The sequence below is a fragment of the Thalia democratica genome, chromosome 4, assembly GCF_965202585.1.
Source record: "Thalia democratica chromosome 4, ktThaDemo2.hap1.1, whole genome shotgun sequence".
Lineage (NCBI taxonomy): Eukaryota > Metazoa > Chordata > Thaliacea > Salpida > Salpidae > Thalia > Thalia democratica.
The window spans coordinates 79284919-79312618 of record NC_139168.1 but is presented as its reverse complement, the minus strand read 5'-3'; the positions used below and the strand labels follow the sequence as shown (position 1 = coordinate 79312618).

At 27.1% G+C, this 27700-nt stretch overlaps 1 protein-coding gene across 2 annotated transcripts in view; it reads right to left on the bottom strand.

Annotated features, from left to right (window-relative positions):
- Positions 1–14851, bottom strand: part of LOC145834137 (uncharacterized) — a 33425-nt gene extending 18574 nt beyond the window's left edge. Inside the window, exons 1-12 of one of the 2 annotated variants that reach the window (XM_082941495.1) lie at positions 14598–14851; positions 14110–14187; positions 13582–13746; positions 13031–13159; positions 12389–12527; positions 11568–11725; positions 6983–7188; positions 6149–6289; positions 5598–5719; positions 5162–5268; positions 2311–2469; positions 1325–1530 (exon numbers count right to left, since the gene is read on the bottom strand). In XM_082941495.1, coding sequence (XP_082797621.1) covers positions 1325–1530; positions 2311–2469; positions 5162–5268; positions 5598–5719; positions 6149–6289; positions 6983–7188; positions 11568–11725; positions 12389–12527; positions 13031–13159; positions 13582–13746; positions 14110–14187; positions 14598–14841 — 1854 coding nt within the window. In that variant the 5' untranslated portion in view covers positions 14842–14851. The remainder of the gene's footprint in view (positions 1–1324; positions 1531–2310; positions 2470–5161; positions 5269–5597; positions 5720–6148; positions 6290–6982; positions 7189–11567; positions 11726–12388; positions 12528–13030; positions 13160–13581; positions 13747–14109; positions 14188–14597) is intronic. The other variant, XM_082941496.1, reaches the window with a different exon arrangement.
- Positions 14852–27700: the final 12849 nt, after the last annotated feature.

Genomic DNA, 27700 nt, shown 5'->3' with positions numbered 1-27700 from the left:
TGCAAAAGTTTAAATTATTATCTAAACATCAATTTATTTACACATGCATTATATCAAGTTGTAAAACTTTTAAGTAAACAAACTTAAAGTATGAACTTAAAAAGTTTTATCAGTTAATTACTTTTTAATTTTGATGCAAATACAACTTACTTTTTATAGCAATTACAATTCTTTGAAGTTAACTTCCTTTATCATAATTAAATATAGATTAAGACTTTTAAAAGTCTCAATTTTTTTTATAAATTTTTACAGCTCGATTATGAAAAGTAAACCAAAGGTTTTTTAAAAAAACTATTTACACATATCAGTATTAGTTTTTCAAGAACTTTTAAACTGAAAGTATATTCATACTATCACTTTATATAAGCGAAAGTAGAAACTTTTATATTTCGTGACTTCCTAAAGTAATTAATTTAACTTATATAAACTTTCTCTTTTGTTTCAGTAAACTATTTCAGTTTTACATTAAAATGAACATATTGTGCTCTCGTTTGTTAACAAACAAAATTGAATAATTTAATATGTAATTGACTCTTTTTTTCATTAGTTTTTAAACCACTAAAACACTTAACACATAGTACTTGAGGTTTTAGACTAATTCTATAAAAGTTTTTGAATAAAACAGGCAAATTAGCTTGGTAAAATTTGCACTTATTTCAAACTTTGTACACCCTTTCAATTTCAAACAAAAACCTTATGACTGGTAATTAGCTTCAAACCCATAATTCTTCCAACTTAATTTTATATAAATAGTAGCAGCTTAAACAAGTCTGTTTCCAAACAAACGTAATGCTCAAGAAGTTTGTTTACCTTTTAATTCTATAATGTATTCGAAACCAATTGCACATTGTATTTCGGTTATTTTTATTAATTTTCACCCATTTAACATCATTGAAATAATTTCAAACGGATACATTTAAAGCTTGAAACCCATACGAAACTAAATATAACCTCCGTATACTTGAAACTAATAACTTAATACTGTAAATCTGGTTGTCAGTGTTAAAATTAGTCTTGATTACAAAAGCCCTACGTAACCTACACCAATTTAGTTCCCAAAGTAACTGAAAATATGCTGTTGAAAATTGTTTTTTATAGAAGTTGGTTCTGATACAATTTTGTCTATCCAAAAGTGGGTAACATCAACCATTTTGAGGGACCTTTACCTAGTTATAATTTGAACAGTATTAAACCAATACCAGTAATACTTAATACCCCAAATGACCCACACAAGTGGTTCCCGAAACAAGGGTTAATAAAGGGCCTTTTGGTAAAACTTATAACCTTCAAAAGTTTACACTTATTCAACAACAACCATACTAACACTATTGGCAGCGTTGAAAGCTATGTTGCCGAGCAACGACGGAACCGCGACCATGGATGGGGAACTCCCGTTAGTGAAGAAGCTATTGTGATGAGCAGGGTTGCTGTTGGGTTGCGAAGTCGCTGCCATGTCCCCGTTTTGCGAGTTGTTGTCATGGTAATCTTGTTGGAGCTGCAACTCCTCCATGGCTTTGTTGTGCTGTTGGCCTGATGTTACAAAAATAATTTAATAAATATATTTATATGTTTATACCTTTGTATGTACTAGATTGTAGTATGTACTAGGTTCTCACAAACACAAAAAAAAATGAATGCAGATGAGTTTGTAAATTTATATTAATAAATTATTCGTAAACAAAAACAATCAAACTAAAAGACATTGTGGAGTTTTAGAAGATTAAATGATTGAAGAAAGTAAATGTGAGTAGGATTATTATTTAATCACAAACAATCATTTAAATAATCGAACATGCAGCTAAACACATTTTTTTCAGAATGATCAAAGTTATTTTGATTGAATAAATTAAAATGTTCATCTACGACTTCGTTGATTTCTATGTGCAAACCGAAAAATTTAAACCCATTTAATACCTCTTGCACGTCACAGAAAATAGTCTCCAAAATATTTGTTATCACTGCTTAATTAGAATTTAGGATCGAAAAATTTAAAATATTTGTTGTTTACTAGCAAACAATACTAACTACTTCTGAATCGTGTAGCAATCACACAACACTCTCAAAAAAGCAAATCGTTTCATAATATACTTTGTTTTTTAAGTACATTAAAAATGTAAAAGTAAAACTATTTTTTAACAAACCATGCGTGCCTCTACTTACTATCATTAGCATGATTCAACAAGTCACAAATAAAAAATAATAATTATCATCATACCAGCCAAACCTATTGTGTTACATGGCAAATTTCAAATAACTACATGATTATTTTTTTTTAAATCTTGTTAACAAACCATGCTCGCTTCTACTTACTACCTTTAGCATGACTCAGCAAGTCATGCTTCCTGGCCTTCAGGGTCTTCTTGCAAGCCCTGCACCAAACGTTGGTCACGTCCGAGGGGATTTCCTCGATCCAAGGGCCCAAGTTGGGGTCCTGTTGCCATTCGCGACGGTAACCGAGGTCCTTCGCTCCTGTTTGGGAGTGATAGGGGTTAGCATTAGTATTTTCTTGTTAATAAACTATAGATGGTTTGTTATGTGAAAAACATAAGTTATTTATGCTGACATCAAGACTCACTTAAAATTTACATATTGATGCATGCTTTACCCCTATACATATTCACACAAGAGCTTAAATTGTTAAGAACTCGCTTAACAAAAAACTTATTTTAATTTATCTAGACATATCACTACAAAATATTTTTTAAGACTTATATTCTAACATGTACTGATGTAAATACAACCCTTGACTATTAAAAAATAATCCCACATGAGCAGAAATCTTGTTAAACCTTATGTTTTTTAGATATATGTGTAATATACTCAGGCATTGATAAAATATAAATGACTACCTTTTTTTCATTTAAGCCAACTACCTATGTATTAGTGCTTTTGTCAAACCATAAGTCTATACTACACAAATAAATAAAGACGTGTTTTCAACTGGTAATGTTATAAAAGATTTGAATGTTATCTGTCTTCTTACTTTACTGTTATGAGGCCTAGCAGATAAAAGTTTTTATAAAATTGATGGGTGTATAAAAAGACAAGCTAAGATTTTAATGTGTTTGGGTTAAAATTTACTTTACAAAAGGCTTAGTGGAAACTCATGCAAATAGTTATAACAAATATTATTTATGCAAAAACTTTCTTTTGGGTAACAACTACAAGTTTTAAATGTGCTGAAGTACTGTTGTTTCACAATATTACAATTTATTAAAGCTATTAAAGACTATTTATCTAATTACATTTGTATAAAAACTTGTGTCGCCTAACTATTACCAACTCAGTATAAAGTGCCACTGAATGTAGAAATAATAAAAAACTTATTATTAAAGTTTATTTCAAAATTAAACTTCGTTCAGTTAATTGTTACCACAGCACACAGTATAATGTAGAAACAATAAAAATTTAAATGACTGATATATTATTTTTAAGTTTAATGTCGCCCAGTTAATTGTTACCACAGCATACAGTATAATGTAGAAACAATGAAAATTTAGATGACTGAAATATTATTTCAAAGTTTTAGATGTGATTACTTAATCAAATTTAAAGTTTAATGTCGCCTAGATAATTTTTACCACAGTATAATGTAGAAACAATAAAAATTTAAATGACTGAAATATTATTTTTAAGTTTTATGTCGCCCAGTTAATTGTTACCACAGCATACAGTATAATGTAGAAACAATGAAAATTAGATGCGTAGTTGGATGAGTCACAACAGCACCTGCTTATGTACAATGTGTAGTTTGTATACAAAAAACTTATGACTTACAGAACTTGTGATTTTTGAATGAAGATATATGAACATTTATTGCAACAATAAATTGTTACTTTATAATCAGTACTTTTACACCTGCTTTAATAAGTTTTGTACAATAACTTGTTGTTAAAATGCAAACATTTGTAGTAGAATTTAATGTATTGCAAATTATAAAACTTTTTTTAAACATTTTATTAATTTATAAGCATATTTAAATTTTTAAAGGAGTACTAAACGGAACTCTAAACTGCTTACTAAACTTTACAACTTAATTTGCACTTCAAGCAGAATAAAATAAATGCTTATTTAGCAAGTTTATAAAAGTAAGTCACAACTTTTACTATTAAGTAAGTGAGAATTAAACCAGGTCACAAGAAATTATAGCTTCTACTTGACATATCGCCTACTTCTATTTTTGATTTTCTTTAGATTTTAGAATGTCTTTCTAATTTTCAAAAATTTTCGTTTTAACTTTTTGTAAGCTTAGCTGTATTTTTTTACAGTCAGAGACTTATAAAATTGCCTGTAAATTTAATTACATCTAGGCGCCAACCGGTCTCTTAATTATTTTTTATTTTGAAAACTGACCTCGTGAAAAACTTTATAAAATGTAACTTTGGCTTAATAGTACATTTGTATTATATGATTTATTTAATTATTCTTTTTAAACATTTAAACCAAAGGTATTCAATTTTTTTCAAATACTTGACAACAATTTCTTCGAAATCTGGCATTCAATTGACCCTGTGTCTTTAAGAAACAACAAAAAAATATGATAGTTTACATAGATATATATGGACATAGCTCAATACAATATATTTAATTTAATTAATAATTCAACCATAAACTATTTCTACTCAATTTTCTTGCTCGTTATATTAAGCATATTAGTTTTTTTTTTTTATTTTATGGACAAACATCATTTTAATTGAGGTACTTGGTCATACTAACGTAAACAATTTGCTGTAATTTCATTGTAACTTAATTAACTTGTTAGAACTTCTTTTGGAGTATTATAAACCTTTTGGTTTGTAGTTAAATACTGACTAATTAATAATATATTATTGTTTGCCTAATACTTTTTTTTATGGTTTCAATAAATATTTCAATTAACTTGTTGATATTCCTATACTTTTACAAAAACTAGCTAGTGTGGAATATTTATTATTTTTCATTATTATGTACATGAGCAAAATAATGTAAAACAACATTTTTGATTAAGTTAAAAAACAGAAAACTTGTAGATTTCCCAGTGCTTCTATCTAGTATGGAATTTTTTCAAACCCATATAATTGTAAATATATTAAAGATATATTCTATCTAGTATGGAAAACATAGATTTATCTCACATTACATTTACTTTAAACAAGAATTTATGTAACTAGTTATAACTAACTGGTAGATTTCCCAGTGCTTCTACTTGAGCTAGCAGGAGTTGAAGTCTGATGGCCAAACCTTCTTTGCTGAACAGGTGTGTTCCTACTACTTGCCGGAGTGTTAAACCTAGAAAAATAATTTATTTGTTATCGATAAATATATCATAAGATGTATATTATTTTGTTTCGAGCTTATAAGTAAAAATGCTTTACTGCAAAAGCATTGGACGAAAAATTATGCTGCAAAACAAATTTAAAAAATTAAATAACAAATACAAAACTAGTATCATTATCTGTTTAAAAATTCAAGCTTGAAAGATTTTAATTTCGAAAGGTAGCTTTTCCTGTCTACTTTGTTTATTTTTTTCAGTTAAACTTTTTTTATAAATATGCAGATAGAACTTTTTTATTAATTTTTATCTTATTTCTGTATTAATGTCATATTAATTTTACTACCTGCTAGACGCAGACGGTACTTGCTGCTGTTGAGGTGTTTGATTCGTCCTCAACAAATCCCACTGGCCTGGTGAAAGGGTTGGTGGCACATTTGGATTCAATTGCATGTCATCGTCGTCACCCTGTATAAATAAATATATCTTAAATGATATTTGTACTATTTTATTAATGGTTTTTCAAGTCAAAATTTCATCTAAAATATGTACATATATAATTTTGGAAGTTATTTATGAATGGAATTAAAATTTATATATGGTGTGCTGCAGTGCTGTTATAATTTGAAAAACATTTCACATACAAATTAGTATTAATTTATTCTTTTAAGAATTTATTTTACAAACTAAGTTTCGGTCAAAGACCTCGTCAGTGCTTGAGATCTCTCTATCTATTTTCTTAAAACCAAAACATATAATACAAATTAGTATTGTATATAAAATAAACTATAACTGATTTTCAGCCCAATAAGAAAATGTCACATTTGGGAATTGACAACATATCATTGATAGTTATAAAAAACTAAAATACTACTTATGGTTAGGAACACTACTCACCCCAAACGAATTCAGATTCAATTGCAAATCAGAATTTGTCTGGTTGATTTCAAAATTCTGCTGGGGAGGCGGAGACTTATTCCTTTGCTTTTTCTTCTTGTCTTCAATGCTCAGTCTTGTCAGTTCTTCTAGCGTTGGAGGCTGATAATTTTACATTATTTAAATGAAATAAAAATTAATTTGTTAATACTATATGGATTTTTTATGGGAATAAAAGAGTATAAAAATATGTTTGTGAATACTTGTACGCATCCAAGTTATGTCTTCACATCTTATTCACCCAACCACACCCGAAACGAAAAACAACTTTCTAATTCAGAGTTGAACATAAAAATCACGGGGTCACTTGGGTGCATTTTATAAATTAATACTTACAGCAATGTTTATCTTCGTCAAACAAGCAACTTGATCAACAAAGATCAACAGTGGTATCAACTTTTTGGACCAAAGATTATTTTATTTATCTGACCACACTCGAAGAAAAAAACAGCTCTTTAACTCAAAAATAGTTCTGACAAAAATACTCACCGGGTCATCAGGGCTTAGCTTTGCCAGCCAGGCCTTATATAATTGTAAATAATCAACTTTTAAACCCTAACTTTATAACTTCCCCACACCCAAAACAAAAAACAACTCTCAACCATGAGCATGGAATAATTTTTAAAACTCACGGGGTCATCAGGTCCAATCTTGGCCAGCCCAGCAACTTGATCAACAAAGATCATCAGTATATTTAATTTGTAAATAATCAACTTTTTTAATAACTTCATAACTTCCCACATCCAATACAAAAAACTACTCTTCATTATAAAAAATGTTTAAAATTAAACTCACGGGGTCATCGGGTCCGATCTTGGCCAGATCGTTAATGTGCCCGCCGCCCCTGGAGTGGGTGATCAGGTCGTGCTTCCTCGCCCTCAGGAACTTGTTGCAGGGGCGACAGTAGATGTAGGAGGAGCAGACCGGATCCTCCATCATCCACCTCTTCATGTCGGCGTCCTGCAGCCATTCGGGGCGGAAGCGGCATTCGTTCTGGGTCTCTGTTGAGGAGAAAATATTTTAATCTTTAAGTCCTAGTTGTATGAATAATTAAATAACTTTAAATTATAAGTTACGCCACGTTTCTAAATAGACCAGAGTTTCCCTGAAGTGAGCCATACGGCCGCCTTAAGGGTCCATAAGCTGCGAAGAGGCCAAAGTAGAGGGGAGTGACTAGTGACTGGCTCTCTGATAAGGAAATATAATATATTTAAAGAAATTTAATAATGATTTGTTTGTGTTACAAAACTTTCTTTTTAAGTCTTTAAGTCTGCATTAATTTTGGCTCTCTGTTGTGGAAAAAGTATATAAATTTTGAAGTCCTAGTCATAAACACAATTAAATATCTTTAATTTTTAAGTTACGCCAGGTTTTACAGAGTTTCCCAAAGTGAGTCGTATGGTCCCTTTGGGTTCATAAGCTGCAAAGAGGCCAAATAGGGGGGCATGACTAGTAAATGGTCCATAACTTTAAACTTTTACAATTTGTTCTTGAATTGATGATAAAGAGAGAAAAAAGGTCTTAGATATATTCAAGGGTAGTTATGAAAATTTTTCTTAATATTCCAGAGTTAATGAAGAGCAAAAAAGGTCTCGAGCGTATTTGAGAGAAGGTTTTTCTAAAATTGGAGGGGCCATTACAAAATATGTTAAAAGGTAAATACCTGTAAATCAATGTTAAATGATAAATAAAAAGTTGTGAATCTTTATTTACTAATTATAACAAGAAGTATACCAGGTTTGCTACTGTTTGAAGCAAAAAAAAAAACAGAATAATGCTTGTCTGAGTCATCCTGATTTTGTGTGAAACTAGAAAAAGGTAATCAAAATTAAAGCTCTAAGTACATTCGGGGTTGCAAAATGTTTTCGGCAAATTTCTTCCAGGTTTTTGAATTACACGTTTTAGAGTCTATTTTTGGTTGAAAACTAAGTTTAAGGAAAACACTGTGTTAAATAGTATAACAACATTGAAAGATACTGTTAAGTTACTTTAAATGTGTTTTTAAACCAAAATTTTTTATGATGACAAAAAACTTTTACATATACAATAGATTTTTTGTGCCAAATCTAAATGTTATTATTCTACATGCAAAAGTTGTTTAAAACTCCAGGTTTCCCAATTTTTTTAGTGATTATTCAATATTCAAGGTTTTTAGTGGTTTTTGTTCAAAATTCCAGGTTTTTTTCAAAATTTACTCAAATTCCAGGTTTTTTTAGCCTTAATTGTCAAATTCAAGGTTTTTCCAGGATTCCAGGTCTTTTAGCAACCTAGCCGCAAGGCTAAAAAGTTTCTAAATAAGCATCTAAAAATAATTAAAATAAACTTTTTTCAACAAAATATTGAAACTAAATCTTATTTTAGATCAAAAAAAAATTTCCTTGGGATTTTTTTAAATATATTAAAATTCCTCAGAAATTTATAGAAAAATCCAAAACTGCCCTGAGTTTCCATGAGTTAAAAAAACGAATCAAAATTCCTTGAGTTTCCCTGAGATTTTTTATAACTTGAAAATTCCCTGAGTTTCCTTGAGTTCTCTAAGTGTGTGGCAACCCTGAAGTATGTATCCAATGAAAAATTATGACAAAATATAATCAATGTACATGTTGACTGACTTGTGGTAACAGGGTGGTGATGATTGAATTAGTTATTATGCAAGAGAAAACTTGCTAATAGTTTTAAATGAGAAATGTTAATTATCACAAGTAATCAACTATTTTTTACTGAAGTTATCAGCAAGGAATTACAACAACCCACACAACTTTTAACAGATTCGCTTGGTGAATGTGTCGTGAGCTTTTAAACAACTTTAATTACTTGGGGTAGGGGTAAGGGTAGGGAGTACAGCACATTTTATTGGTCATATTGTAATATTCATTCAAGTCCATATGATTTGATTGTGTTTTTGCTACATTAAGAAGAATCTGAAAAAAAATCAAAAAAAAAGTATGCTTACAGCCCAAAAAACTTATTTCAGCCCCAAAAAATCACCTACTTTTTGATTTCTTAATTTAAACAGTAATAAAATCACTTATACATATCCTAGACTTATAATTTATGTCTTATATGAAAGCTTATACTTATTAACATATATTTATAGACATACTATCTGCTTTTGATGTATTATGACGTCATAATCACCCTAAATGTGCAAATTTGTTTTTAAATTGTAGGGGTAGGTAGTACAGAAGATTTTTTTAACCATATTGTAAAATTTGAATAATTAAGTATGATTTGGATGTTTTTTTACTTAGTTAAACTGAATCTTAAAAAAATTATAATTTTGCAAAAAAAAAGTTGCTGCCAAAAAATCAAAAAATATGTGATATATGTGTTCCAAAATCAAAAAATATGTGATTTTTGGGGTTGAAACCAGTTTTTTGGGCAGCAACTTTTTTTTTGCATAATTTTTATCTTTATTTTTTGGTTCTTTTTAACTAAGCAAAAAGACATCCAAATCATATTTACTTATTTGAATTTTACAATATTACCAAAAAATGTGCTGTACTCCCTACCCCTATATTTTACAGACAAATTCTGCACGTTTAGGGTTATTATGGCATCATAATACATAGGCAGTTAATATGTCTCTAAATATATGTCAATAAGTATAAGCTTTCATTTAAGACATAAATTAAAAGTCTAGGACTTGTATAAGTAATTTTATTACTGTTTAAGTCAAAAAATTGAAAAGTTTTTGGGGTTGAAATAAGTTTTTTGTACTAAAAGCATACTTTTTTTCGATTTTTTTTTTCAAATTCTTCTTAACGAAGCTAAAACAAATCAAAATCGTAGGAACTCAAGTCCAACAAACATCACCAAAGTACTCCCTACCCCTACTTGGGGTTAACAAATGACATTTTTTCTAAATCAGTTAAATGATCAATTCCATAAACAAAAGTCTATGAAGTTTATAACTTGATGAAGGTTAATTAGAAAAAATTCTCTAAAAACCTTGACTGCATGTATGTTGGAACCTACAATATAAATCAGAACACACAGAGTTTATTTCAATACATGGTGTCTCAATACAACGTTCACATAATATTTATATTCAATGAAACATCACACTGCTTTTATGCCATGTACTGTTGGATGCAAAACCAATGATGCAGAACCAAAGCCTTAAATCCACTGTGGTGTACACCTCTAATGACCGTTTAACCCTGGTATTTTAGCTAGATGTTGAGCAATTTAGGAAATCCATAATAAAAGTTCTTATTAGTCAATCAAATGAACCTGCTAAAAAACACTACGAAATTAGTCTGGGTGATTAAAACCATGTTGTTTTAAAATGAATTAAAACAGCCTAGTGTAAACATGTCTGTAAAATTGTAAATTGACTGGAAGTGGAGCAAATACAAACTAATTTATAGAAACTAATTTTGGCGGAAACTTTTTATTATACAAGTAAATAAAATATTCTGTTGATTATCAAACTGCTCACTGCGCTTGCGTTTTTTTTTCTTGGGCTTCACTTGTTGCTTCCGGCCTGTTTTGTTCGTACAAAGATATTTGGTTTAATTATTGGTGTTTACATTTTTTTTTATTTTTGTCTTCTAAAAAAAATACTACTTTGTACAACATGCATGGTTGCCACTGATCAAGCTGAGAAAAATTTCCTGACTTTTCCTGACTTTTTCCTGACTTTTTACCAAAATTTTCCTGACTTTTCTACATTAAACTCTTAAATTAAACTTATACTAAAATACATAATCTAATTCTAATACTTGAAACTATATAAAGCTGTTCAATATGTTAATAGAAAATTTTTGCAGTTTTATAAAGGATATTTTACTAATTTATACCAGATGAAGGCATTGTAAACAAAATTTTAAATAAATGTAAATTTCTAGGAAAATTTTAAATTTTTTTTTGACTTTAAAGGATTTTTAATTAATTTTTACCATTTGAAGGCTTTGGAAAACAAGGAATTTTGTAAATTTAGACTGACAAAATCAGATTTTTTTTTAATTTAATCAAATTTCCTGACTTTTCGTGACTTTTTTTTAAAACCCCCCATTTTTTCCTGATTTTTCCTGACTTTTGTCATTTTTTAAAATTTTTCCTGACTTTTCCTGATTTCCTGACTTTTCCTGACCGAGTGGCAACCCTGAACATGTAGCAGTTGATAATGCTTACTTGACTAAATTGTAAATTATAATTCATTAACTTATATGAAACTCAAATGAAGCTTATATAAAGAGCAATTAACAGTAAAAACTAACTTAACATATTTTAGTAACTGAATTGTAAAAATCAAAAAAAAGTATTTACTTTCTATAACTACCAAAAATAATAAAAACAAAACTAACTGTATAAAACTAAAATAGATTAACATTATCTGTTTTTTTAAACCAAGAAAATAAAAAACAAAACTGACTGTAAACGTTTCTTCTGTTCGCGTTCGCCCTTGCAGGAGTGACAATATTGTGAGTCATCGACGCGGTTGGCTGGTCCTGGGGGCTCAACTGTGACGTCATAGGGAAATTCGAGTTAGGGGTGCTCGTCGGTCTCAGGCTTGGCGGGACGTTCCTCGGACTGTTGGTTATATACGGTCTCGTTTTTGAAATAATGTTGGGAGGGATCCGTGGGTTAAAAATTGGAGATAGCAGCGTGGGAGAGTTTAGAAATCTATACAGTTGGTACAAAAAGAAAAGGTTTAGTTATTTGCTAAAAACATTACATTAGTTTTAATAAAGGTTAATTCAAAATCTTGTTTACTCTGATAGCTTTGTGCGTAGCTTGTCATTTATTTATCTTAATTTATTGATCCGTGAGTACTTTATTATAAAATTTTATGCTTTTAAATATGTTTGTAATTTTTTTTTAAACTGCAAGTATAACTAGGTAAATTTGCCTGGTGTTTCTCATTAATTGCGACGCAGAAATTTTCGGAGGTTTTGAAATAATGTTGGGAGGGCTTCGTTGGAGGTTTAAAACTTGAGGTAGTTGCGGTAGAAGGCTATACAGTGTGTACAAAAGAAAAGGGTTTAATTATTTGTAATATGTTTGAAAATATCAATTCAATTAATGGTTTATTAATAATTTTTTTATTTGCATTTTAAGTATTATGTTTAGCTCATAATAGATAACTTAACGTGCTTTTGTTTACATACATCCAAAATTTTGTGCCTACAAACTAGCTTGTAGTTTTAGATTTAAAATTCTTCTATTAAAACATCAAGTATATTAGTATCGTACCTGTTGTTCCTCATAATTTGCTCCAACGCAGAAATATTCGGATTGTTTGGGCTTCCTGATGAAACATTCGGATTGGTTGGTGTGTTTGGGCTGCCTGCCACTGAACTTGCATTAGTATTGGGTGAAGTTGGGTTGGAAGCTGTGAAAAGTTATTAGTTTAATGAATTATTAGTTTAAATAATTTACTTTCAAATTAATTTTAGTTAGAAATTAGTATCAGTATCAGTTGAGGGTAGGTCCGAGGTTGTAATAAAACACAAAATTTTAAAAATTAATCAATTTTTTTGTTTTAATTTAAAATTTGTTTTAGAGTGAAGTCGTTTGAGGCTGTGCAAAACATGATGGTACAAAAATTGCTACAACAGTTCAACACATGTAAGTGATGTTGGACTTGTATTTTTATTTGAGATCACCATTGAAGGAACGCATTTGATAAGCATCACCCAATAATCAAATTTGTACTTCTAATTTTAATATAAATTCAAGTTTAATTAATGTAATGTATTGCATACCTGCATTGTGAGATGCCTTTGATTAGCAAATACATACATCCCCCAATAATCAAAAATGTACTTAAGGATTGTATCAATTTAAGCAAATCAACACATGTGAGTGGTGTTGAGCTTTATTATTTATACTTACCTGCATTTGAAGAGTTTGACGCACTCATTTCCCTTCTAATAACGTCAATGATTTCGGATGTTTTGGGGATTCTGCCGGGGCATTCAGACATTGCAATTCTCAAGTAGTCAGGCGAACCACCGTTGTTATCTGAAATAAAATATTTATAATAAATTGAAAATGTTTTTTTATTTTTGTTTTTATATTACAAATCAAACAAACACAATATTAAAGAACATAATTTACCAGTACAGACCAGACAATACAATAAGATGCTACTTTTGTGAATTGCTTGAAATGTATTTAGTTTTATTGAATTTGTGTGTCTTGGATATCCCATTTTATACTATATGTCAAAATATTACAATATAATGACATTAGGATTCTCAATTTTTGATTTAATTGGTATGTTTTCATTTACTTTAATTCTGATAGATAATCGATCTACTTTCGAATTCATTTAAAATGTTCAATTCTTTGCTTAAAACTTAAGGCATAATGTTGAAGATTTGTAATTTTAAAATTTAATGCAAATTTAAGTTGGGCCTACACTGAAATTAATAATAACTCACTTAAGTTAGCAGCAAATGTGTTAAGTGCGGTCAGGCTGGATACATCTTCATTTGTTTCTTTATTTTTTGTTAAATTTATCTGTGACTCTTTGATTTCACTGTTGTCTTCACAGTCCATTGAATCTGCTTCATTTTGGTTGATGCCAGAACTCTCATTGCTCTCATCTGGTAAAACATTTTACAATTTGACTAGCTTCTTATTATTGAGGTTTCGGACCAAAATAATAATGTCAAAGTTGTCACTCTTGTGATAAAACAAGTGGCCAAACACTAGCCTGGGTTATTCTGAGTAACCTGAGTGTGTGGCAACCCCGCAATAAATTTATGTTTGTTTCCAGAATGCACATGCAGTTTACTTTTGTAAAAAAAATAAAACTGATACTTTTAGGTCTCAATAAAAAAGTTATTAAGCCAATAATGAGTGAAGCAACATTTATTTAACTTTTACTTATGTACAAATTTAAGGTAATTATACACTTATTATAATTTATACTTATGTAAAAGATGTAAAACTTCAATTATCCAAACCTTGTGTGTTTTCTGCTTCATCAATTACAAGGGGGGAGTCTTGACTGTCACCATTTGTGTAGATTTCATTGTCTGCATCTGAAGCATCATCATGTTCTTCATTTAAGCATGATTAATGCATTTAAGTCAAAAATTGTCATTAGTGAGCTCTAACTATGGTTTAATTCAAAGAACAGAAACTAAAATTTGGTAAACATAATCAAAACTTTTATGAAAAACAAGAACCAGCTATGGCAAACAAGTACAGTTAAGTTTAACTTTTTACAGCTATAAAAGAATTAACCAGCTCAAAAAATACAATCAGTAAATGTATACCTTCCAAACTAAATTAAAACTCCAGGTTTTTTTTTGTAATTTTTGTTCAAAATTCCAGGTTTTTCCATGGTTTTTTCAACATTACCCAAATTCCAGGTTTTTCCATATTTTTCCTTGTTGAATAATAGTATACCTTCAAATATAATGTATAATTAATAAACTTAATGACAAACCTTCACTTTCTTGTGGTGATGTTGGACCTGTTCCATTGACTGGAGCTTTGGAAGGAATTCTTATCTTCATCTTCAGTCCTTCCTTCTGCTCAGCTACAGCATGGTTACCAACATGCTGGTTGGCGTGGGAATCACCTTCATGGTTGTCATGGTGATTCGAGGGTGGTGGGGTCTCTGACGAGGCTGGCATTTCAGATGGGTGTGTTGCTGTTGGCTCTGGAGTTAAATTATCTCTTCTTAGCATTGACTTATGTGTAAAATTAATCCTGGAAGTAAAAGAAATAATTTATTACTTATTCAAAAGTCTTAAAAAAACAATGTATACAAAACACAGGTTTCATCTGTTCATAACACTAAAATTTTGATTTAACCAAACAAGAAAAATTTATTTACTATCAACTTTTTCACTTAGCTGGGTTGTGATATTAATTATCAACCTTATTTGCAACTCAACTTATTATGGCTTAATAACCATTACATATTAATCATAAAACTGCTCTTTTAAATACAGCCATATTTAATGACTTTTATATTTGTAAATGAGTAATAAATTAAATTACTAGCATGCAATTCTATAAATAATTAGTTAAGCATTTTTACAACTAATTTTAAGTACAATGGTATTATCAAACTATTTGATGACTATGTAAATATTTAAATATTATTTGTAAATAAAACCTAAATTAGTTCTAATTAACATACAACATAAGTATGAACACTGATAGATGAGATGAGATGTAAAACAGCACTTATATTTGAAAAAGGACCTTTTGTTTACTGTGAGAAACACAAAAGTTTGAAAATAGATGGCAGTTAATTGTGTGCTTGTGCTTTGTGGTTTGCAACAAAAAACTTTGAGCCTCATGACTGTGTGTTTGCTTGAACAACAAAACAACTGCATGGAAATAATAATACGCTTGCAATTAGAAGCTAAAAATATTCACAATTAGTAGATATTGACAATAATTTTGAAAATACTATGGTGGTTAATATTATTCAATCTTTTTTTATACTAGTAAAAAATTATTTTCAATAGTGTGTACAAAACCTACTGTAATATTCCAATTACATAATTGAATTAAATTATTTTTAATTAAATCTCTTTTAAATATTATGCAATGGTTGCCAGAATTTTGTAAGTTATTGGACATTTCAAGGTGGATACAAGCAACTAAGATTATTATTAACAAAGTATTAGTTGCCTAATGCCCATTTATGCACTGAAGTGGTTTATAGGAAAGTTCTGGAAATTTGGAAAGTCTATTTTGATTGAACCTAACTTGATTTTTTTTTGCTGCCAATAAGAGCAAATGATGTAAATTTCAAGCAAATGTGTTTCAAAAAATCTAGAAACTCAAACTTAAGTTCCTTATATTTAATACTATTTTTTTATTTTGAAACAAACATAAAAAAGCTAATAAAACCTTTTTAGAACTTTGTTTTAAAATTTATAGTCAGATACAAACAACTATAACATATGACATTAGTTACAGCCAATTTTTTTTTCCAAAATTTAATTCAACCACATATACATTAAAATGTAACTGCTACATAAAATAAAGTGATAGATAACTTGAGGAATACATTTTTCTATTGTACGGTGTGCTGATACGTTTATATTTAATTAACAATTGTTATGCAACTTATTGTATTTTTAGTTGTTGGTGTTTTGCTCTGATGAAACTGATGCAATAATTATATGTCCAATTGTCAAGCTGTAAACTTGCTTCCAAAAAAATTTAATCATAATTCTCTAAATATTAGTAGAGCCAATGGCAAGGCAGAGAAACTTCTAGAAACAATAAAACAACTCTGTTTTAAATACAATTACAATTTTAACTGGAAAAAAAAATAACATGGTTTTTTGAAAATTCTTTACATGTTTTTTGAATTTCTTCCAGGTTTTTGTAAGTATAAGTACTTTTGTCAACTTTTAATACAAATTAAATTTAAGGTAAAAATGTTAATTTAAATGTGTTTCAAAATAAAATTCTAAGTGATACAAAATAATTATATAAGATAGATTTGTAAAAAATTTTCCAACTTTTTTATTGATTTCTGTTTGAAAAGCCAGGACTTTTTGCCTTAATTGTCAAATTTCAGATTTTTCCAGGCTTTTCCAGCATTCCAAGTTTTTGGCAAACCTGTAACAAGAAAAAAGTATGGCTTAAAATAAACATGACAGATTAATTATTGGGGAGATAAAATAATATGCTGTACACTCTTTTTTATCTAAAATTCAACACAAATTATTTGATATATTGACTAAAAATTAAGAACCTTTTATTATAAAAAAAACAAAAAAAAAATTGGAAATTTCAGGACTGTCAAAATTAAGGTTGCCAACTGTTAAGACAAAAAGCCAGCCCAAGTAACCAAAAACTAAGCTTAAATATATCAAACTAGACTTAGTTGGCTTGAGTTTATGATCAAAATTAAATTATTGGCTAAAATTTGAAAAGAAAAATGTGCTAATTATGCTATTTACCTAAAAATCTAAAAAATCATAAAAACTATTGATAAATTAGTTTAAAAAATTATCTTATTTCCATAAAAACTGTCCTAATTTTTCAAAAAATATCAAACTAGCTTGAGTTATCTGAGTAACCTGAATGTGCGGCAACCCTGAGTTCTGTATAAAATTTATCCACATTTTCCCCACTTTCACATAACTTGATTTGAAACTTTTAATTTAACTTTGGTTTCAATCTTTAATGACAATAGCAGTAATTTCAAACTTAATATAAGCCATTGCACAAGTGCAACTGATTTAAATTATTAACTCAATTGGTTTTCAGAAATAGTCATGTATAAAAGAGGTGTGTGCTTTAAGTGATATGAACAGGGTTGCCACGCGTTTTTTCAAAGTTTTTCCAGGTTTTTGAAGTATCTTCCAGGTTTTTAAAAGTATACATTTTTGGGTCTATTTTTGGTTTTAAGTTAATTTTAAGTTAAGAATTTGTGTTAAATAGTAAAAATACACTAAAAAGACACTATAAAGCTACTTCAAATATGTTTTTTAATAAAAAAACATTTTTGATGATAGCAAAAAATTTTTTTTATATGATAGATTATTTGAGTTAAATCGAAATGTTACTCTGAACATGTGAAAACTATTAAAATTCCAGATTTTTCCAGGATTTTTAGTAATCTTTGTACAAACTTCGGTAATTTCCTAGGATGATTTTGCACTAATATCAAAGCAAAAATATTTTACACTTTCTAATTTTACATTCTGATAAGGCAAGTATAGAGTTGAAAAGCTCTATATCTAAACTATACCTTAATCATTAAGACCTTAAGGTGTTGTTTAAATTTTGATTAAAAAAAGCTACCGATCAAGGGTAAGGGTTAGGGGTAGCAGTGATTATAAATATAAAATTAACTAATAGAAGTTATTTATAAAAAATAAAACTGAAAGGTAAATTAATTAAAAGTCAAAACAAACTACCGAGCGAGAATAAGGGTTAGGGGTAGCAGTGATAGTAAAATAATAAACTAATAAGAAAATATTATAAAAAAGAAAATTAAAAATATATTAATAAAAAAAAAGCTACCAATCAGGAGGAAGGGTTAAGGGTAACAGTGATAATATCAAAAAAACAACTGATAAAAACTATTAAACAAAAGTTTATTGTCCAAATTTGAGTATTGTTTTCCCTATATTTCAATTTTATACTTGTCTTATCAGAATGTAAAATTAGAAAGTGTAAAATATTTTTGATATTGGTGCGAAATCATCCTAGGAAATTACCCAAACTTCCAGTTTTTTTTTTTTCAAAATTTTACAAATTCCGGATTTTTTTTTGGCTAAATTGTCAAATTCCAGGTTTTCCCAGGATTCCAGGTAAAGTAGCAACCCAGTATACAATGATAAAACCAATTTAAAACCCTTCAAAATTTGAATTTTAGGTTGCTTAAATATTTAGACAATCTAGAAACACCCAAATTAAAACTTACTGGTATAGATTTTTTAAATCTTTATGTTAAGTATTAATCTAAATGGTTTGAGTTATATACAATTATATAATAAATTATTGGTATGGCACCATTAGGGTTGTTACTTTTTAAGTTTCATCAGGGTTGTTACTACTTTTTTATCATATTCTTGAACAAACTGCTTTTAAAATATCTTGAAACTAGTAAAAATAAATTTCTGTCAAGATTTATACAAAACTATCATTTTAAAATTTTGAAAACTTTTTTTAATTATTTGTATTGCAATTGCTTCAAATCAAATAATTCAAAGTTCTCAACTTAAAAAGCTTCTAGTAAATTCATATCTATTATTTATTTTACAGTTTATTGTTAACAAAACAATTTTTACTCCTTTAGTGGCATATAGGAGATCATCAGTTGTAGAACTGCAACATAACTATTAGATGAACATTACTACAAATGACAACAACATTTTTACCACCAACAATTAAAATGCAATAATATAAACTAAAGAGTATAAAACAACAATTAAACTGGAATTAGAATAACTATCATTATTAGAACAACTAAATATTAGAATAGAATTAGAACAGAACTAATAAACATTAGAATAACTATCAGTTCCAGAATAACAATGTAATCTGAATGACTTCAATTTCTAATACTACAATACCTAAAATGTATACTATTCTTACATAACAATTACAGCATTAAACTAATTGTTATCATAACAACAATAATATTCCAGGTCTGAGAGCATTAGTTTGATTTATTTCAAAATAAACCAAAAAACCAGACATTTCAGAAATTATCAGAGTTTCTGTTGCTTACCTGACAGTTGGTTATTTAGTTTTGAAAGGAATTTTATAACAGGATTTGGACTGATGTAACCAATGGAACCAAGAGGCAAAAAAGACATTTTGGAAATTCAGATATACTGAAGTTCCAACTTTTTAATCTCTAAACCAGGTCCCTATTTTCGAAAAAAGAGACTAAAACTAAAACTTCAGATACTCAAATATCTGTTTACTAATTTTAATATTTAAAAACTAAGCATCTTAAGTTTAGTTAAACTACTCAAACAAGAAATATTAAAAAATTATAAAAGTTAATGCTTAAAGTTGTTTCTTTTAATTCAAAGTATTACATTAACACAGTAGAACTTAGCAATTTGTTAATTACTGAGTCAACTTGAACTTGCAAAAAAAAAATAATGTAAATTAATGATATAAAATACAAACAAAAAATTGCTTTAAAGTTTTTTTAAGTTTTAAAAACTATTAAATAAATGTAAATGTTTAATCTTTTCTAAAAAAATCGATTATTGAGTATATTTTGTAGTTCAACTTAAAAGTTTTACTTAATAAATACGTTTAAATTTTAAGCTTTACAACATAAACTTTTAAAAATAAATTATCAGCTGTTTTTATTCATTTTTTAAATTTTAATACGCTTGAAACAAATTAAATAATTAGTTTTAAAAATAAAGATTATCTACCACATTAAATAATTTGATGAGAAAAGTCAACACCAATTAAATAATTCCTTTCTAAGTCTTTACTTTTTCTTATTAAAATAATCTCGCTAATAGTTGTTTAAATTCAATCGAAAAATAAAAATTAAATTTTTTAACCTAATATACAAATAATTTATCATTAAAACTTTAAAACATGCAATACGATCTTTAATCGTTGACAACAGCATTTTCAACTCTTAGACAATAAACTAATATAATGTTTAAATTACTATTTTAAGAATTACTATCATGCAAATTCATTTAGTTAATTTTTCCAAAAATTAAGCAAACACACAAAAAAATAAGTTTATAAAAACAAGCTCATTAACTTAACATAAAAGGAAAGTAGCGTTTAATCGACTTCAACAATGAAATGTTTTTAACGGCATTTTATTTTCTCATTTCCGGTCAAAAATAAGAAGACTTTTTTAATATTGTAGTTAGCGATTTAATTGGATATAAGCGTTTACTCGTTTAAATAAATATCTCGATCGCTTAGTAATTGTGATGAAATAGTATAACTAAAAATATTTATTTTCTATAAAGAGATAATTTAAAGATATGTTAAACAATCATGATTTAAATGTAACAAACTGAAAAATAATAATCAACTTACAAATATTTTTTAGTAGGTTTATCCAATATGTTTCTTTCACACTGTTTTAGTTGTAATACCTACGAACAAATTATAGTTGATGCACGTTAAGCTTTAACAGCAAAGTTATAAAATTAATTTAACATTTATTAAACTATATATAGCATCGAGTGCAGTAGTATTATTTTATATTAAGTACATAAAATAGTACTTACATACTAATATAAATGACTACTACTTCAGATAAATATAATAATAACAGGAAATAATCTTAAAAACTTTAATTCTTTTTTACGTTCTAAGACTTTCTAGTATAAAAACTAAAACTTAGACAAAATACACTTTTTTTTAAATCAGTCATTAAATTACAAAAAATAAATTTTTAACTTACTTATAATTAATAAATTTGATTCATAGTTGAAAGGAAGTGTCAATTTTAATTACAAAAACAAGCTAATTAGTTTATATTTAGTTTAGTAATTTATCTCACCTTCCGTTCCGCTATTAGAAAGTCTGATTATTTTTCACTGTAGTTTTAAGTCATATTAGTCATTTGCTCGTCTTTTAATTTACTTCAGTCTGATTCCAATTATGTCCTAGAAATATTTTTATGATAGTTAGGTCATATATTATGTACTGAACGATAAAAAACGCTAAAAAATTTTGCTCCTAGGACCTGGTGCATTAGAACGTTTTGGTTATCAAGTCGTACACCACGGATTTTACCTCCCAGGACACTATTTTTGATCAGCATTCAAACAATTGTATTAAAAAAGAATTACGAATGTATGAGTAAACAAAAACCAAAAGTTTACATTATATAAAAAAGACTAATTAGTTTTGTAAAAAGATATGGTTTGAAGACATGTAAACTTTATGCTCACACTTAAAATAGAAATGGACTATTTGATAAAGAATGTTATAAAATTTTAAAGTTTTTTATGTTTTTACCCGTTTGTGGGTAATATAAACACGGGTCAAGGTTATAAACTGAATTTTACGCGTCAATGAGCAGGGCAAAGATTGAAACGTGCAGATTGAAATTACTCTACTGTGTTTTTATCTTGTGCTAAATGAAAGACAACACTGGTATCAAATTATTTATATTATAGTGATCATTTAACAACTGTTGGTAGAACATATTTTTTATTGTAAATTTTTCGCTCAAAACTAGATTTGTACTAGTTTTTAATTAAAAATTTAAAGCAATAACTTTTCTACATATATATAAAAATGAGCTTTTTTCAATCGTTCTTAATAAATTACAATATAATTCACGAATTTTAATTACAAAGCTACATATATATATCGCTAATTTTCATCTCATGTCTGTTTGCTAAGGTAAAAAAGATTAACAACAGATTACTTATAAATAAAAATACTCTAAGGAGTTTGTTTGATAATGATTTATATTTCTGATGATAGTGTCTTCGAGTTAAAGAACATTAAAAAACTAAGTCTGTATAAAGTTTTTATAAATAATAACTAAACACATAACATACTTTTTTTATTCCCAAAAATAATTTAATACTATTAAACGGTTAAACTTACAAATATAAATAATTTAAATATACAACTAATCAGTCTTCAAATTTTAAAAGTATACTTAAATTTATATTTGAAGTACAACAAATTTTAAACAATTCAAACGCGTACTATTTAAATAACTCATATTGGGTTTAAAATATTTTTAAACAAAAAAGATTATTTGATTATTAAGTAGATTATATAAAAGTTTTTAATTTATAAAGTTTAAGATACAGGTATTTCATGAGAAAAAAATAAATTAAAACAGTTTTATAGGTTATTGTGAAAGTAAATTAGCATTTCAAAGCACTCAAAAATAATTAAAAACATTTGGAATTTATCAAGTAAATAAAGATACCTTTTAGCTTTAAAATCAAATAATAATAACTTAAAGTTTTTAAAACTAATTTATTAAGTTTGGTTTAAAATGGTCCAGGACAAAACGTTAAAACGGACCCAAATGATGTACGACTCGATGAACAAAAGGTTTGCTTCTGCACCAAGTCCTTGGATCAAGTATTTCAAGCACTATTTTTAGTCGCTTAATAAACTATATTGCAGCTCAATTTTATTTTGTGATAAAGTGGAAAATTGTCTTTAGATACAACTAGTAATTGTTTCAAGTCAAGGAAACAATTAAAAAAACTTCAACATACTAATACATCTAAAACTATCAACAAAACTTTAAAAATGTTCGTTTATACTTACACTACCATGAACAAAAAATTTCAAAATTTGTAGTAAAACTAGATATATTTCACTCTGTTTTTATTATTAGTTACAAAGCAATAAATATAGAGACAATTTTCAACTTATATACTAATTCATAATTATCACTAAAAGTTTATAAGTTAAAAATTTTTGTTTATATTTATTGCTTTGTTATTTATAATAAAAAACAGCATAAAATTCATTTAGTTTTACTTTATTGAGTGTCTTTTTGAATATACTAATAAAAAATCAATCTGACTTCAAATGCTTGTTTTGTTTATAAAGAAATAAACAGTAATAAAGAATACAAGATTGTTACTATTGTACAACAACCTTTATCTTTCTCTCTCTTTTTTTTAACGTACGTACTTACTTTTCCCTCCTCAATGATAAAAACTAAGCAAAATTTTCGCGCAATAGACAACGTTTTTACGATAGTTGCAATAATTGTAAGTTTTTAATCTAGCAGTTGTTAGTTTTATGGCTTCTTTGAACTAGATTGTCTTTATTTAACTTTTATTACCTAATTTTGTGACACAATTAAAAATTAAACTCGTATACTTTCTTTCATCTGTTATTGCTGCAATATCGCAAATTTATGAAAATCTAAGGACATTCATACACTTAGATTTTAAAAAGGCATAAAATAAACTTTATTTTTCTGAGACAATACGCCTTAACGTAATGTAGTGAAACTTTAAGGGAGTATTAAACATTATAAATTATTTATTGTTAGTAATGGTTATACTTATCAATGTAGTTTACGTTAAAGTTGTAAAAACAATTAAAATTCGCTACTTTAGATAAAAAAATAACTCTGCTTAAAATAGTTAATATAACTCAATATACCAAAACTTGTTTGAAGTTTCTTCGGGTTTTCAAAAGTTTAAGGTATAAATGTTTTATGTGGTAATGAAATATTCTTTGTTTTTGGTTTTAATTGGAAAATTACATATACTACTTTCTTAAAAATTTATAATACTTAAAAGAGTCATATACTTGTTCTACAAATTTTTGTTGTTTAGATGTTTACTTTAGATAACCAAATGGTGAAAAAATAGTTTTCAGAGCAAAAACAATACAGATAACCATTCTTGTTTGTAGTTTTATTTAAATTATTTAATTTTCATTCTCAACTAAATTGAATATGCCAATGTAATTTAACATTAGTCGTCCTAACAAAAAGGTTTTGCGATTAAAACTGTAAATATGCGACTTTTATAAAGTTTGCAAAAAATACAAACACAAATATAATAGCCTACACTTTAATTCATAATCTAAAAATGATATCTTGAAAAATAGTTTTAGATGTAATCAAAATTCCAAAACAAGCAAAAATTTTCATTAGGTTTTCTCGATCTTTCTGAAAATAGCTTTTTTATTGAATTCTTACTGTAAACTTTTGAGCCTGTATGTGTCTAATCTTTAAAGAAACTTAAATTTTTGAGTCATGTTTAAGAATTGTCTATGTGAGGATAAATACAAAGTTGTTTAGATTGCGATCTTGAGCAATTAAAACAGGTATTAAGGTCTTAAAAGGTTTAAAAAGGCTGAAAGTTTTGACTACATTTTTTCCCCATTAAACGCCAGTAAAAATATGTAGTTTCTAGTCGTAGTTGTACGAAATTTCCGCTTAGTAAACGGTATCTCATTTACAACCCAAAAAACAAACGTTATTTTATTGATTGTAACTGAAAAAACAGTCGTTATTTTATTGTTACGACTGTTTTTTTTGGTTGTAAATGAGATACCGTTTACTTAGCGGAAATTTCGTACAATTACAACTATGAACTACCTATTTTTACTGGCGTTTAATTGGAAAAAATAAAGTAAAAACTGTCAGCCTTTTTAAACCTTTTCAGAGCTTAATACCTATTTTAATTGCTAAAGATCAAAATTGAAACAACTTTTAGTTTGTATTTAGTTTGTGTTTAACACAATGAACTTGAATATTATTCTTTAATTTACTATTACACAAGTTATGTATAAATGGGTCTTACTTACATTACAAATCTCCTAATGAAGAGAAGAAAGAACATTGCATATTATCAAATTATGTTATAAAGAGTTTTAAGTTTTTTTAAACATTATAAACTCTAAAGAAAATATTGTTAAACTTTATAGTTTTATTTTTAGGGAAAACCTTTATATAACTAAAAATACTACTTAAAAAAACAAAAACTAATATACTATTTCTGAAGACAACTCGTGTTTAAAAAAGTGCTTGAAATGAGTTTAAATATCTGTATTTTTTGTGCTATAGTTCGTAGAGATATTTTGTAATTATACTAAAGATATTTATTAAAAACAGTTTACTGCAGTTAAGTTTACTTTTGAGAGTATCTAGACTTTTTTTTGTTTCAAACAAAAATATAAATTAATCAAAAAGTAATCATATTTAATAAAATATAGGTCTTTAGATTTAATTAGAGTCATGGTCAAGGTTATGTCGACCTTTTGTAACTTATTTGATAGTTTTATATATAGCATTATTTGTTTGTATTAAAACTTTTGAATTGTTTTCATAAATAGCACACTGATAAACTTTTTTATCTGAATAATTTTTTTAATGTATTAAACTATTGATACTAGTTTTTAGCTTAAAAGTTCAGTGGTATTGTTCTTTTGTCACATTTTTACTGCTTAATTTAGTTATACAATATTTATACTTACTTATATAAAAGCTGTCAGACTTAAACTTTAAAAATTACTAATTAATTTTCTTAAGTATAGTAAAATACAACCATTCACACTATTGAATATTTAAAGTATTTAGCTTTTCAAAACAAACATGTAAAGTAGCATTATTTTACCCAGAGGGGCTTGTTTAGTTAATATTCAAAATCGTAGTTTTAATTTTTAAAGTTTATAATAAAAAAATGCGACGTTGCGTTATTTTACAAACTTCGACTCGTTTTACAGAAATCTTTTATATCTAACTAAGTTATATAATACCATTTGTAACAAAAAATATGTATATAAATTTATTTTCTTATTTTGTAATATTTATTTTAAATAATTCTATTATATAGGTAAATCGCATAATATTTTTTTTAAAGTTATTGAAAACGTTTGTGATTAACTTTAATTAGGTAATCTTTTTAAATGACACCGGAAATTAACAAAGGAAGTGTTATATTTTCAAGTGCATATGCATTTAAAGGTATAAAGTAGTTTTATATCTTTTAAGTTTTTTTTATTAAAATTGAATTAATGGTCGCTCGCTACTCAGTTTACTAACTTGTAACTTTTATATTTTTTGTTTTTATTTTTTATTCTTTCAAGACTTAAATTGGCAAACTTCGATCAAAGACCTCGGTTGCACTTATATAAAATAGAAAAATACAATATTTAACAATCATGATCTAACGAGATCTTTGACTGAAACTTTGGTTGTTCAAAAAAAAAATTCAATAGGTTTAGTTTTTTAATTTAATTTTTTATCATCTGAGTAACAAAAGCACTTATTGTTCATAAAAAATATTAAAAAAGTTAAACAGAAATAAAACAAAAAGCTACCACTATGATGACTTTTAACTGAAATACTCGTTTCAAATAGTTGTTCTTCAAATTTATCTAACTAACTATTTAATCTTGAAAAAAACTTTGCTTACTAAACAACTTTCCAAAAAATACTTAAGATAGTTTAGTAAACGTGCTTCTTTCTACGTTATAATCATATCGTGTTATATAATTGAGTTAAGTTAAAATCATAAGTATTTAATATCTTAAAGTTTTAATGAAGAAGAAGTAGTTTGTAGACTTACTTAAATAAAAAGATAAAGCTTTAAGAACAATAAGATAAGGTAGCACTTAGTTAATACGATGAGTTTAACTTTAATCCGATTAAGTTTATTTTATAAGCTTTACAACAATGTTAGTTGAAAACTTTTAATAGTAAGTAAAACTTATTATAATGCTTCACAAATATTATTCGATATTATTATTGTATATATGCTAATCTTGTAAAACATGGCTTAAAATTATTATCATTGTACAAGTTTGTGGTTAAGTTGTATTTTAATAATTAGTTGCACACTATTCGCATATTTTTCTTTTTCTACATTGTTTATCATTATTATTAAGTAAATTTGTTTTTTATTTAGAAAATAGTAGAAGTTTAGACACGAGGACTCTAAAAGTAAGCTTATCACATGTAAAAATATAACAGTGCATTTTTAAAAATCGAGTTGTTTGATTTCATTGCTAGCTCTGCACTTTTTAGTTCGGTTAAGCTATAATTTGCGTAAACAAGTGTAAATAAACAATAAAATAATAATATTTTATCTTAGTAGTTGATACATGAAGGTTGTAGAACATAAGAGTTTCAAAATTTTGACAATATTTTTACAAACAAGAATGTTTTAATTCGTTTCAACAATCATTCGAAGAGAAAAAAATTATTATGCAAAATTATGTCAACTTAAAAAAATACTTAAAATTAAAGTTCTATTTATTAATTTACTTATGCTAAGATTAAAAACATGTTGGTGCTAAAATTTTAAGGCTAAAGAGAAAGACTTTTAAATATTCCTAGAAAATGAAGACAAAATATATAACATAGTTGTTCAAAAAAACGCAAAAGCTTTCAGCTTTATAGCCAACATTATTGCGACCTTTTTGTTGAATTTTTGTATCTTTCCATTCATACAATCAAATTTGTTGAAGATAATTTAATATACGTGGAGTTAAAATTGTGTCAAGGATTATAAGCTTTTTGTATAGCTTAATAACAAAATTACTTTACCATAGTAATTTGACGTTAAATTAGCTTTTACAAATTTACTTTCGATAGTAATATTGAATTTTATTTTA